Consider the following 13,517-nt stretch of genomic DNA (forward strand, 5'->3'; position numbering starts at 1 on the left):
GTTTTCTGAACTTGTCATTCTTTCTTTTTACATTTATAAGAAATCATATGGCTACTAAAATTAGTATCACAAATAATATCCAATAAAAGATAGTTGTTAAAGGACCACTGCTCATGTAGAATAAAGTGAGAGGGAGTACTCAAAGACAGGCATTTACAACATAGAGAGCATTTACTATCTAAGACAGCAAAGTGTACAGCAGCCAGTTACTAGAATCATCTCAATAACTCGGGGATGACTGAGTTACATAGCCTTTATAAAAGATACTGGGGTAATGAAGACTTCTAACTTTTACCTTAATTTTACTATTTTTTAAATAAAAGAGCTATATGTGTAAGGAAGAATCCATATACTAATTTTCAGAGTCTTTGCTTCTTTTCTATCTTTATTTGGATCTAGAATTGAGCAAATACATTTTAAGAACAACTTACAAACTTAAATTCATAACTGCTAGAAATACAGTCAGAGAATACTCTTTAAATGACAAATCTTCATAACCAGTTACTAATAAATAATCATCATCACAACAGCCTCAGTAAAAAAAAAAAAAAAAAAAAATCAATTTAAAGGTGCTTTTCTATTGTTACCTTGAAGCCACCGAACTTGTGTAGCTGGTCCATATCCCTTTTCATTCTTTGCTGATATCCTGAACACAATGGCAGGCCTGGATGTATAATCAATGTGTGCATTTGCAAGTTGCCCAGCAGTTACTATACACGATGTTTTAAGACCACAATAAATCCTCATGAACACAAGCTGACTTGGATTATCTTGTATCTGTGCTGTGCGGATAGCCAAGTAGGCTGAATATTCCAAAATGTTTCCTGAAGGTGAAGTTGGAGGCTCCCAGGAAAGGTGGATACCTTCAACATTCTAGAAAAAAGGCCAAACAGGTAAATGTTCTCCAGTTTTCTCTGTTATTATGCATTATATAAGTAGTCTATCTTTATAACACAAAATACTTCTTTTTGTTAATGTAATTGCATTAGATGTTAAATCTGTGGATTTTTAAAATACATTCCTTAGTTGAATCTACAATGTTGGTTTGTTTGTTTGTTTGTTTGATTATTGTGGTGCTGGGGTTCCTGGAAACCCTTCTACCTCCAGGCTACATTCCCAGATACACACACACACACACACGCGCGCGCGCACACACACACACACACACACACACACACACACACATTTTTTTTAAATTTGGAAACAGGGTCTCCTAAGCCAGAAAGGCTGGCTTTGAACCTGCACGATCCTCCTGTCTCCACCTCCCAAGCATGGGGCTTACAATGTTTAACTCATGTCCACTTTTCACAAATATAATGAAGCCTAAATATCAGCTTATAAAATCCTAAAAGATATTTTTCTTCCCCAAATGTAAACCTTTGATTACCTAAAAAAAAAAGGATTTAGAATAAAATATAATCCAAATTCCTATGTTCTATTAAAATTCTCTGGCAAAGCTGGGCATGGTGGCGCATGCTTGTAATCCCTGTGCTTGGGAGGCTGAGACAGGAGGATGACACAGGTTCGAAGCCAACCTCGGCTACTTAGTGAGACCCTGTTTCCAAATAAAATATAAAATAGGTCTGGGAGTATAGCCCAGAGGTAGAAAGCCTCTGGATTCCACCCCTAGTACCACAGGGGGGAAAAAAATTATCTGGCATAAAGCCAGGTGTGATAGCCACATTTGTAATCCTAGTACTTGGGAGGCTGAGACAGAAGGATTGCAGTTTTGCAGCCAGCCCCAGCTATTTAGTGAGGCCCTCCACAACTTAGTGAAACCCTGTTTCACAATAAAGAATAAAAACTAGGACTGGGGGTATACCTTGGAGGAGGTAGAATGACCTTGAGTTCAATGCCTAGTTCTGAAAAAAATTGGGAGCCGGGTTCGAAGCCAGCCTCAGCTACTTAGTGAGGATCTCAGTAACTTAGTGAGACCCTGTTTCCAAATAAATTATAAAAATAGGGCTAGGAGTGTAGCCCGGAGGTAGAAAGCCCCTGGGTTCCACTCCCCAGTACCACCAAAAAAAAAAAAAAAAAAAAAAAAAAAATTGGCATAAACTTGACAGATTTCCCAGACTTTCTTTAATTTGGTGCTATAATTTTGCCTGAAATTTGATACTTAAAAAAGCAATGTGTTATTACCAGAAGATATATTTAAACTTTTAATCCACTTGTTTTAGCTATCTCTCATTTCATTAGATGCTAACAAGAATTTCTAGCCGGGCGTGGTAGCACACGCTTGTACTGCCAGCATTAGAGAGGCTGAGACCAGAGGATTGTAGACAGCTTCAGCTACTTGGTGAAGCTCTCCACACCTTAGTGAGACCCTGTTACAAAACAAAGAATAAAAAACAGGGCAGGGGGTGTAGCTCTGAGGTAGAATGCCTCTGGGTTCCACCCCCAGTACTGCAAAAAAAAAAAAAAAAAAAAAAAAAACGATTTTCTAAACATAACTTACCCCATCAAAAAAGTTTCAAATAATTTAAAGCACCAACAAAGTTTTGACATCTCACCTTTGAAATTCTGACTGCAGAAGGGGCTCCAGGAAAACCAGGAATACATGTTTTAAATTCACTAATTTTGCTGAAAGGGCCTATTCCACAACCATTGATTGCAGCAACCCTGAACCTGTACCCCGTGCCTGGAACAAGATCTTGTTTCTTGAGTAAACTATAGTCAGGTACGTCTGCATTTCCTACCTAAAATGTAATATAAGCAAAAGGCAAAAAATTAAATGATTAATTATCTGAATTTTTATTTTCATTAAGCAATAAAACATTTAAGGTTCCAGTTCACATTTATTTATTTTCTTCTTTTCACACAAGGAATTAACCCTCCCATATAGAAGCAATTAAATCATAAATCAATGGTTTCTATTCAGAGGAAAAGTGCCTTTTCCAGTTGAGAATCACTGATTAAAAAGAAAAGGTAGCCGGGCGTGGTGGCGCACGCTTGTAAATCCCAGAATTCGGTAGGCTGAGACTGGGGGATTGTGGTTCGCGGACAGCCTCAGCTACTTACTGAGGACCTTTGCAACGCAGTGAGACCCGGTTTCAAAATAAAGAATAAAAAATAGGGCAGGGGATCTAATTTGGAGGTCAAATGCCCCTGGGTTCCATCCCCAGACCCGCAAAAAAAAAAAGAAAAAAAAAGAAAAAAAAAGAAAAAAGAAAAGGTAAAGCTGGGCATGGTGGTACACACCTGAAATCCTAGTACTTGAGAGGCTGAGACAGGAGGATTGCAGGTTCAAGGCAGCCTCTGCAACCTAAAGAGACCTTGTTTAAAACTAAAAATTAAAACAGGGTTGGGGTATAGCTCAGAGATAGAATGCCTACCACTATATATATATTTTTTCAGGATACTAATTATATAACATACTCAGAGAACAATATCATAACATATACAACTTTCAATTTTTTTGCTTATTATTCCTAATCTCAAAATAGTGTTGTAACACAAGGAAGGCCAGTGTACCATTCTAGTTTCTTTGCCACTTTACAGATGAGAAAACTGAGTGTAAGACAGGTTAAACAGGTGGTTTGTCCCAGTTCACATGGCCAAGAGCTAGAGATAGCCAGGTTTACTGGCTCTAGATTTTTTATTCTTTTTTCTTTTAAGGTAGCAGCCGGGCATGGTGGCGCACGCTTGTAATTCCCGTGCTTGAGAGGCTGAGACAGGAGGATCGCACAGGTTCGAAGCCAGCCTCAGCTGGCTTAAGAGACCCTGTTTCCAAATAAAATATAAAATTGGTCTGGGAGTGTAGCCCGGAGGTAGAAGGCCCCTGGGTTCCATTCCTAGTACCACCAAAAAAAAAATAAAAGAAAGAAAAGAAGATCCAGGTAGCTAACAGACCCTTAGATATGGATAAGTCCTTACATATAACATCTAACCACAGTCAGAAATTTCCTTAGCCAGGCATGGTGGTGCACGCTTTTAATAACCGCACTTGGGAGGCAGAGACAGGAGGATCACACAGGTTTGAAGCCAGCCTCAGCTACTTAGTGAGGCTCTCAGCAACTTAGTGAGACCCTGTTTCCAAATAAAGTATAAAATAGGTCTGGGAGTATAGCCCAGAAGTAGAAAGTCCCTGAGTTACACCCCCAGTACCACACACACATACAAAAAAGAAATTTCCTTAGGCTGGCCAAGCATGGTTGCAGCATGTGCTTGGAATCCCAGCATTTGGGAGGCAGAGACTGGAAGATTGTGGTTTGCAGACAGCCTTAGCTACTCATCGAGGCCCTTTGCAACTCAGTGAGACCCTGTTTCAAAAATAAAAAGACAAGCTGGGCGTGGTGGTGCACGCTTGCAATCCCAGCATTTGGGAGACTGAGACAGGAGGATCTCGGCTCGCAGATAGCCTCAGCTACTTAGTGAGGCCCTCTGCAACTCAGTGAGACCCTATTTCAAAATAAAGAATAAAGCCGGGCGTGGTGGCGCACGCTTGTAATCCCCGCGCTTGGGAGGCTGAGACAGGAGGATCACACAGGTTCGAAGCCAGCCTCAGCTACTTAGTGAGGCTTCCAGCAACTTAGTGAGACCCTGTTTCCAAATAAAATATATATTTAAAAAAAAAAAAAGGTCTGCGAGTATAGCCTGGAGGTAGAAAGCCTCTGGGTTCCACCCCCAGTACCACCAAAAAAAAAAAAAAAAAAAGAATAAAAAATAGGGCTGGGGGTGTTGTTCGGAGATAGAATGAATGCCCCTGGGGTTCCATCCCCAGTAACGCAATAAATAAACAAACAAACAAACAAACAAACAAACAATAAATAAATAAATAAATAAATAAATATAAAAAGACTAAAAATATAGGGCTGGGGGTGTAGCTCAGAGGTAGAATGCCCCTGAGTTATCTTTATCTTTATCACATATATCTTTAAGACGCTTGAGAATCAAAAGAAAATTATTAGCATGCAGGGGCTTTTAAATTTTTTATTTATTTTTATTTTTGTAGTACTGGGGTTCCTGGAAGCCCTTCTACCTCCGGGCTACACTCCCAGACCTATTTTTCATATTTTTATTTGGAAACAGGGTCTCTTAAGCCAGCACGCTGGCTTCGAACCTGCGCGATCCTCCTGTCTCTGCCTCCCAAGTGCAGAGATTACAAGCGTGCGCCACCACGCCCGGCTTAAATTTTTTAAATTGCAAAATCAGGAATAAAAGTATTTCTCAGTAAGAAACAATGTTCCGTTCTCTAAACACACTGGGTAAAAAAAAACTGAAGACATTTCCAAAAATTCCTCATTTTGGCTGGTCAGACATTCTGTGCTACATTCCATTAAAAAAGCCTTAACAAAGAATACAAGATAAGTAAGTATACAGAACGCAGAATTATAGATTGTAGACATACCCTAATTTCACTCATCTAGTGACCTGAATCAGGGTTAAACAAATAATCTCACTCTCAAGATTTATAAGAAAAGACAGAGCCGGGCGTGGTGGTACACACTTGTGATCCCAGCATTCAGGAGGCTGACACCGGAGGATGGCGGTTCATGGACAGCCTCAGCTACTTAGTGAGGCCCTCTGCAACTTAGTGAGACTCTGTTTCAAAATAAAGAAGAAAAAAAAATAGGGCTGGGGGTGTAGCTTAGAGGTGGAATGCCCCTGGATTCCATCCCTAGACCCACATAAATAAATAAATAAATAAATAAATCGCTAGATAAATAAATAAATAAATAAATAATTAAAAAAAGAAAATACATCAACAGTTACCTTTGAGGTGCTTTGCTTCCCTTTTGGCAGCAGATAAAACTGGTTCACTAGTGCTGTGTTGTTTTTAAAAATTCCCACATCGCACCACTGCCGTTCTCCTGCTTTCACTGTGGCCACTGGACTCGAAGGAATCTCTTTCTAATTTCAGAGAAAAGGAAAGTTTATGAAGACTCTTACTGAGCCCATGAGAAATTTCAAGAAATCTCAAGGTTCACTAAATCCATGCAGTGGTCTACAGGTAAACACCACAACACTACTAGCTCATGAGTAAATGAAGTCTTAACAGCTTGGGTCAACTGACAGTGCAAGGGGCTGCCAAGTCAAACACAGGAGCGACAGGCATTCTCCTAGTCAGTGGCTCTGGACTTGCAACCGGTTGGATAGCATGCTTTCCAATCGGTGACGTTACAATGCAGCTGTTTTATGGAACACTGTCATTCAGAGGTCCTCAGAAAATGTAATCCCTTTAGGGAAACATTACAACTTGCTCCGAAAGGAGCAAAGAAAAACTCATTCCAAGCTGGCTTTTTTTCTAGATTCAAAAACAACTAGCAAAAATTCAGTGATCTTTGCACTTGAAATACCTGAGATTCTCCAAACCTAAAAGGAGAAAAAATGTTCAAAACTAAAATGCAATTGGAATATACTTTAGTATTTATTAAGAGTAGATTAAACAGTTTTTTTACCCTGCTTTAAAAACAAATTAACTTCCTCTACCTTAAGCTACTTTTAGTGATAAGTGAATTATACTTATCCCTGGAACTAACCTTTTTAAGCCATCTTCTTATAAATGAGACACTGTTTCCAGAAGCTCAAAACAAATGTGCACTTCAGTTATTTATTTCTGTCTTAAATATATAACAGCAGAGGTACATGCTTATCATTCACATTTTTGTTAAGCTATCACACATGACAACGTGAACTAACTAGAAGAATCTTTAAGGTTAGAAAAAGGAATAGCTTTAAACCTGTTTCCACTTTTTAAAAACTCCCTTCAACAACTTTAATAAAACAACTAGCTCCAACTGAAAGAACCAATACAATTCTGGCTGGTGCATTGTAAAACAGATTCATGAAAAGAAAAGGTTCATTTTAGTAATCCTTCCCTGAGAAGAATCTAAGAATTCTAGGACTTAGCTTCCTGGAATGGTGGAAGCCGGTAAAAGTAAATACATGAGTACAATCCAAAAGTTTTAGAGAAAACTAAACTATAGATAATTCTTAAGGATTCTAAAAGAAAAACATTAGGTCAAATACTGACTCTTGCTCACACAATAAAGTTGAAATTACTGATAATTTTTTAAAAACTAAAAAAATACACATATACATGTATGTATTGTCCTTGTATTTATCTACTTAAGACAACCAGTGTATCTGTGGGGCACTGTCCTAGTATTGAAGTTCAGCAGCAGCAGATCAATTCTGGCTTTCCACACAACAACCCAATGTCAGAAATTACTAGGCTAGCCTACATGTATGCCAATCCAGTATTTTAATATTCTGTTGTGCCAGAACAGAGCCCAAATAGGATTTTTCTGTTCAATAACACATCTTATCTTTTAGCCATTAATGTAGTTTATGTATTACATATACACACACACACATATATATTTCTGATTAGAAAAGTAATGCATTTCCATATAGAAAAACACAGAAAGCAAAAGGAAGAAAATCAGAATTATCTGTGGGCTCCCAAGTGGAAAGAATCATCTATTACTTTAGTGTGTATGTGTGGGTAACTGAGTGTGTAAACATATGTATTATGTGTGTTTTCTATCAAAATTGGAGCTGAGCATATAATTATTTTATCAAGCTTTTCCCATTAAACATATTATGAACATTTTCCTATTCAACCACTTATTTCCAAATGTATATAAATGCACTACTAAGTGAGACCTGAGAACCTCTTTATGAATTTGTTTAGAAGCTGCTCATCATTTAGAGGCACAAGCCCATCTGTAAACATGCATCACCACCAGGCCGGTACTTACAGCAAATGGCACTGCGGCAGCATGCGTCTCTACACGGCTGATCTTACTGGCAGGCAGAGCACATGTTTCATCAACTAAAAATCAGACAATTAATCAGTTAAGGAGTATACAATTACTTAGACACAGAAAATATAACTATTGATTACATATGCAAGTACTAAACTATATACTTAAAACTTATAAAAATGGTTGTCTCATCTTAGGTGCATTTTACTACAATGGAAAAAAGAGCCAGGGAAAGAAAAATCACAATCGTTAGAAATAGGATCCCTTTCATTCAAATGAATTCATAAAGGTCACTCTCAGAAGGGTTGATAACTAGCTGGACTGCAGAGAGTGCTTACCAAAGATGAAACACAATTCCTACTGTAAAAGTATAAGAATTTACAAAATCAGAAATCAATCAAGCTGGAAGAGTTGTTAATCCAGTCTAGATCTAACCTTTTCTAAGGAAAAATAAGTTGCTAAATTTATTCACAATAGGGGAGATATACTCTTATATCTCAGTGTGTGTTAAATATTAAATTCAAATATTTAGTGTAAAGCAGCAGAGAATATATTACATAGTGATTTTAAGTGAAATGCTTTATCTGCTTACATATTTTTCAATTGGAGATGAAATGCAATTCCCATATAAGACAAATACTGTGATGAATTTATATACATAAATGGTTCAAAATACAGTATGTGAAACACATTTCAAACCTTCAGATTTGGTACTGAATGTTGTTAGTGAAGTTTCATCTTTAACAACTGCCCCATTTGTACTGGATGATTCAGTTTTAATGGTCTGCTGGGTTACCATAGTTTGTGCGCTGGACACAGTACTGGACACCGAGGTTTCAGGGGTTACTGTTCTTAAATCCAGGCAACTACTTAGTACACCTACATTTGCTGAAGTGTGAGGACCTAAGTTTAAAGGGAAAAAGTCAATTATTAGTATAACTCCTAGAGGTAATTATTGGGTCTTATTGTTTTTGTCATACACTCTCAGTACTTTCAGTTTCAAAATCATAAACATGAGCTTGCAAATAGCAGCTGTATGAATAAACTTTTAAGCATAAAATGTTCAGAAAAAAAGTACAGTATGTCCATAGTGGATGTTCAACTTCTCGGGTTTCTTTTCCATTCTAAACACTGAACTATTGTTCCTGACCTTTCTACTAATCATGAATCAAATGGCTTTGCCTTGTATTTTACAAAAAAAAATTTTTTTAAATAAAAATAAGCCTCAGGCCTGGATTCCTTTTGTTTTCTGCCTTCTTCTGTCCCAAACTAAAAATATACTTAGAAATTGAGCATGGTGGCACATGCCTGTAATCCCAGTACTTGGGAGGCTGAGACAGGAGGATCATGCAGTTCCGAAGACAGCCTCAGCTACTGAGCGAGGCTCTCAGCAACTTAGTGAGACCCTGTTTCCAAATAAAGTATAAAACAGGTGTGGGAGTATAGCCCAGAGGTAGAAGGTGCCTGGGTTCCATTTCAAGTAACACACACACACACGAAATATACTACCAGATATTGAACCTAGAGGCACTCTACCTCTAAGCTACATCTCTAGCCCTATTTTATCTTTTCATTTGGAAACAGGGTCTCACTAAGTTGCTGAAGCTGGCCTCAAACTTGTGATCTTCCTGTTGTAGCCTCCCAAGTATTACAGGCATGCACCACCATGCCCGGCAAACATCCATTATTTCTATAGGATACTTTTAAATTTTCATTTACTTCACCTTTCTGCAATGTTAATAGTGCTGACTACATGTTCTTTTTTGAAGCTATTTCTTACCATGGCTTATCCTCATTGAATATTAAAAGATCTACTATCTGTCAGACAGTATGCTTGTTTCTGTGCTGGTGAAGCAAAGTAGACAGGGTTCAGGCCCCATAAACTCTCATGTGATAGAGACACACAAACTCAAACTGCGATACCCACTCTATAGAGAAACAAACACGCCAGTGTTCTGTCTTTCCCCAATCCTCGAAGGGCCCCCTTTCTCAATCTCTTCGGTTGATTTCTCCTCTGCAGACGACAGCTTATATTCCTGTGTTCCTGAGCTGCCTTCCTTTTCTCCTTTTGCGTGTTCTCCCTGTGCTTTACGCACCATCATGAACCACTCGTCTCTCAAATGCATGTCCTAGGCACTGCACCAGGTGCTGAGAACCGCGTGCTGAAGAAGTCAGCGAGGTCCCTGCTCTTGTGGAATGTATGTTTTAGATACTCCTAATTTCTAAATTTTTATTTCCAGCTAAGGACGGCCTCCTAGAATCCAGACCTAAGCACACGACTGCTCATTAGAAATTCTTTACCAGTACCCCCTCTTGTACCTCAAAGCTGAACCTTCCCCAATTCTGAACTGCATAAATTCAAAGCTGAGCTTTTCTCAAATCTGTTCTTGCTCTTCTTTTATCTGTCTTGATGGAGAGTAGTATTATCCATTTCAATATTCAATTTAAAAAACTGGGAATCGTGTTCAACTCACTTTTCTTTCTCTGCCACGTTTAATAAATGTAACTTTCTAAAAGTCTTTTCAATGACATATTTTCTCTAATCCACTCCCTAGTTTAGTCTCTATGTAAGTCCGAAAAGAAGCCTTAACAAGTCTTTCAATTATTTCTTACTACATTTCTTCCTGAGGGTGAGGTTAGAGAGCTCTTTCAAGAGATTAATCTAGCTGGGTGTGATGGTGCACGCTTGTAATCCCCGCACTTGGGAGGCTGAGACAGGAGGATTGCACAGGGTCAAAGCCAGCCTCAGCTACTGAGTGAGGACCTTTGCAACTCAGTGAGACCCTGTTGCCAAATAAAATATAAAAAAGGTCTGGGAGTATAGCCCGGAGGTAGAAAAGCCCCTGGATTCCATCCCCAGTAACACACACACACACACACACACACACACACACACACACACACACACACAGAATGTCTAATTATATTATCCCTTCACTTTCTTTTTTTTTTTTTTGGTGGCACTGGGGTTCCTGGAAGCCCTTCTACTTCCGGGTTACACTCCCACATCTATTTTTATATTTTTATTTGGAAACAGGGTCTCTTAAGCCAGCGCACCGCTGGCTTTGAACCTGCGCAATCCTTTTGTCTCTGCCTCCCAAGTGCGGGGATTGCAAGGGTGCGCCACCACACCCATCTATCCCTTCACTTTCTGAAGTACTCTTCAGCAGCTATTCCAAACTGCAGGGGGAAAAAAAAAAATCAAACTCCTGTTAACCTGAAACTGTGTAGCTGTTTCATGATACTCTGAATGTCCACAATGTGTCAGGCATGGTGCTACATCAAGTGGTTTGCCACTTGCCTAGGATTAATCTTATTCAAACTGCTTTACAATCTAGGATTAAGAATTCATTCACCGTTTCCAAATAAAATATAAAATAGGTCTGGGAGGATAGCTCGGAGGTAGAAAGCCCCTGGGTTCCACCCCCAGTACCACCAAAAAAATAAATTAAAAAAAAAAAGATTCTAAAGTCTCAAAGTTCGTATTTGTTTTCAAAGTATACATTTCTTTGTAAAAGAAACATAGAAAATCACTATAAGAAGTTTAAATTGAAATGCAGGATCCAGCTTTTATTAATATGGTTAGATAATTTCTTTCTTTCTTTCTTTCTTTCTTTCTTTTTTTTTTTTTTTTTTTTTTTGGTGGTACTGGGGTTCCTGTATACCCTTCTCCCTCTGGGCTATACTCCCAGACCTATTTTATATATATTTTTGGAAACAGGGTTTCTTAAGCCAGCAAGGCTGGCTTTGAACCAGCTCAATTCTACTGTGTCTGCCTCCCAAGTGTGGGGATTACAAGCGTGAGCCACCACGCCCAGCAGGACAATTTCTTTAAATCGAGAAAGTTAATAAAACAAAAGAACTTTCTCTTCTTTCACGGGAAATGCAATGAGAAAAATTATTTTAAATAATCTTCCTGGAATGCTATTATCTAGCACAAACTGATAAAGAAAAATTAAAATAAAAGAAATATTCATTTTGTTAAATTTGAACCATTGAAAAGAATTTAATTTATATCAACTATCGTGAGTGTTTCAAATTGAAGTTATATGTTCCTACATCAGGGATATATCAGAATGAGGTTTATAAAATAGTTTCAGATACTGACTCAGAGGTAATGCTTAATATTTCAAATAGCATCAAAATATTCACATATATATATCACCAAATCATGAAGAGACTCATGGATGTGACAGGTTAATCAGTAGTTCTTGTAACTGAGCTTTCTTTCTAAGAACGATCTAGTTACTTGCTAAATAAATATTTACTAAGTAATTGCTATTTACCAAGCACAAATCTGGGTGCTGGGAAAATAGAAGTGAAGAAGACAGACAAAATTGCTGCCAAAATAAATAATTTCACATAGCTAAAAGTGCTAAAAATAATACGTAAAGGGATAATGACACTGAACACACTGGCCAACTGCAGTGTCCACTAAGAATGCTTTTCATTTAAATCCAATACTCATAACTAGTCATTACTATTCAGGTAAGTGGCTACTTGATATTCTGACATTCTAACTAGGTTCAATATGGTATATATGTTATTTCTGGAAAAGAAGATCAAAACCTTATAACATTGACTTCTTCAATAACTCGAAATTGCCTATCAATGTTAACAAGAAGTGTAAGTTTTATTTTAAATGTCATCCTTATACCTTCATTTTTCCTCAGCATATCCACCATGCAACTGTTATGATCAGAAGCCTTTGATGCCAAGGATGAATGTAAAATGGCATTAGAACCTGTCACTCGGAGATCTGGTCTGTTTTTCACTGAAGTTCCTTTCATGGCTGTATGTTCAGTTTTTGCACTGTTTGCAGTATCACTGACCTACAAGAAATAAAATAGTTTACTGCAGCAGGTAATGTTCAATGAAAATAAATATATGTAAAAAGCGAGCAAAAACTTAACAAGTAATTGAAAATGTTTATCAAAATATAAAATATCTAAAAATTATATTCTTAATTTCTATAGAATTATTCTTCTTAGGAAAAAAAATTTATTTTCACTTAATCTCTATGCTCAAAAGACCAACTAGTTTTAAAATAGAAAAGGAAGGAGAGTATATTTTGTTTAAAAATTCTATTTAATTTTTGAAGACAGAGTCTCATTATGTTGCTCAGAGTGGCCACAAACTCCTGGGCTCAAATGAACCTCCCAATTTTGCTTCCTGAGTAGCTGGGACAACAAGCATGTGCTAATATGACTCAGCTTAAAATTTGAGATGGAGCCAGGCATGGTGGCGCACACTTGTAATCCCAGCACTTGGGAGGCTGAGACAGGAGGATCACACAGGTTTGAAGCCAGCCTCAGCTACTTAGACTCTCAGCAACTTAGTGAGACCCTGTTTCCAAATAAAATATAAAATAAGTCTGGGAGTATAGCCCGGAGGTAGAACACCCCTGGGTTCTACCCCCAGTACCACCACCAAACAAACAAACAAGTAAAATTTGAGATGGGTGTGGTGGCTCACATTTACAATCCCAGTACTTGGGAGGCTGAGACAGGAGAATTGCAGGTTCAAGGCCAGGCCTCAACAATTTGGCTAGACCCTCAGCAATTTAGCAAGCTCCTGTTTCAAAATAAGAAGTAAAAAAAAAAAAAAAAAAAAAAAAGGAATAGGGATAGCCAGGCATGGTGGTGCCCACACGCTTGCAATCCCAGGGCTTGGGAGGCTGAGACAGGAGGATAGCACAGGTTCAAAGCCAGCCTCAGCTACTTAGTGAGGCTCTCAGCAACTTAGTGAGATCCTGTTTCCAAATAAGATATAAAATAGGTCTGGGAGTATAGCCCAGAGGTAGAA

The 13,517-nt window shown here is 38.1% G+C and overlaps 1 protein-coding gene across 1 annotated transcript in view; it reads right to left on the reverse strand.

The window, feature by feature from the left end:
• Nucleotides 1-558: 558 nt before the first annotated feature.
• HCFC2 (host cell factor C2) overlaps nucleotides 559-13,517 on the reverse strand; it is a gene marked incomplete at both ends in the record, with an annotated part of 30,969 nt that continues 18,010 nt past the window's right edge. Inside the window, 6 exons of the mRNA XM_080706021.1 lie at nucleotides 559-873; nucleotides 2,514-2,699; nucleotides 5,716-5,853; nucleotides 7,707-7,780; nucleotides 8,412-8,615; nucleotides 12,370-12,544. Of these exons, the coding sequence (XP_080562147.1) occupies nucleotides 559-873; nucleotides 2,514-2,699; nucleotides 5,716-5,853; nucleotides 7,707-7,780; nucleotides 8,412-8,615; nucleotides 12,370-12,544 (1,092 nt within the window). The remainder of the gene's footprint in view (nucleotides 874-2,513; nucleotides 2,700-5,715; nucleotides 5,854-7,706; nucleotides 7,781-8,411; nucleotides 8,616-12,369; nucleotides 12,545-13,517) is intronic.

The sequence above is a fragment of the Muscardinus avellanarius genome (assembly GCF_963383645.1).
Source record: "Muscardinus avellanarius genome assembly, chromosome: 11".
Taxonomy (NCBI): Eukaryota; Metazoa; Chordata; class Mammalia; order Rodentia; family Gliridae; genus Muscardinus; species Muscardinus avellanarius.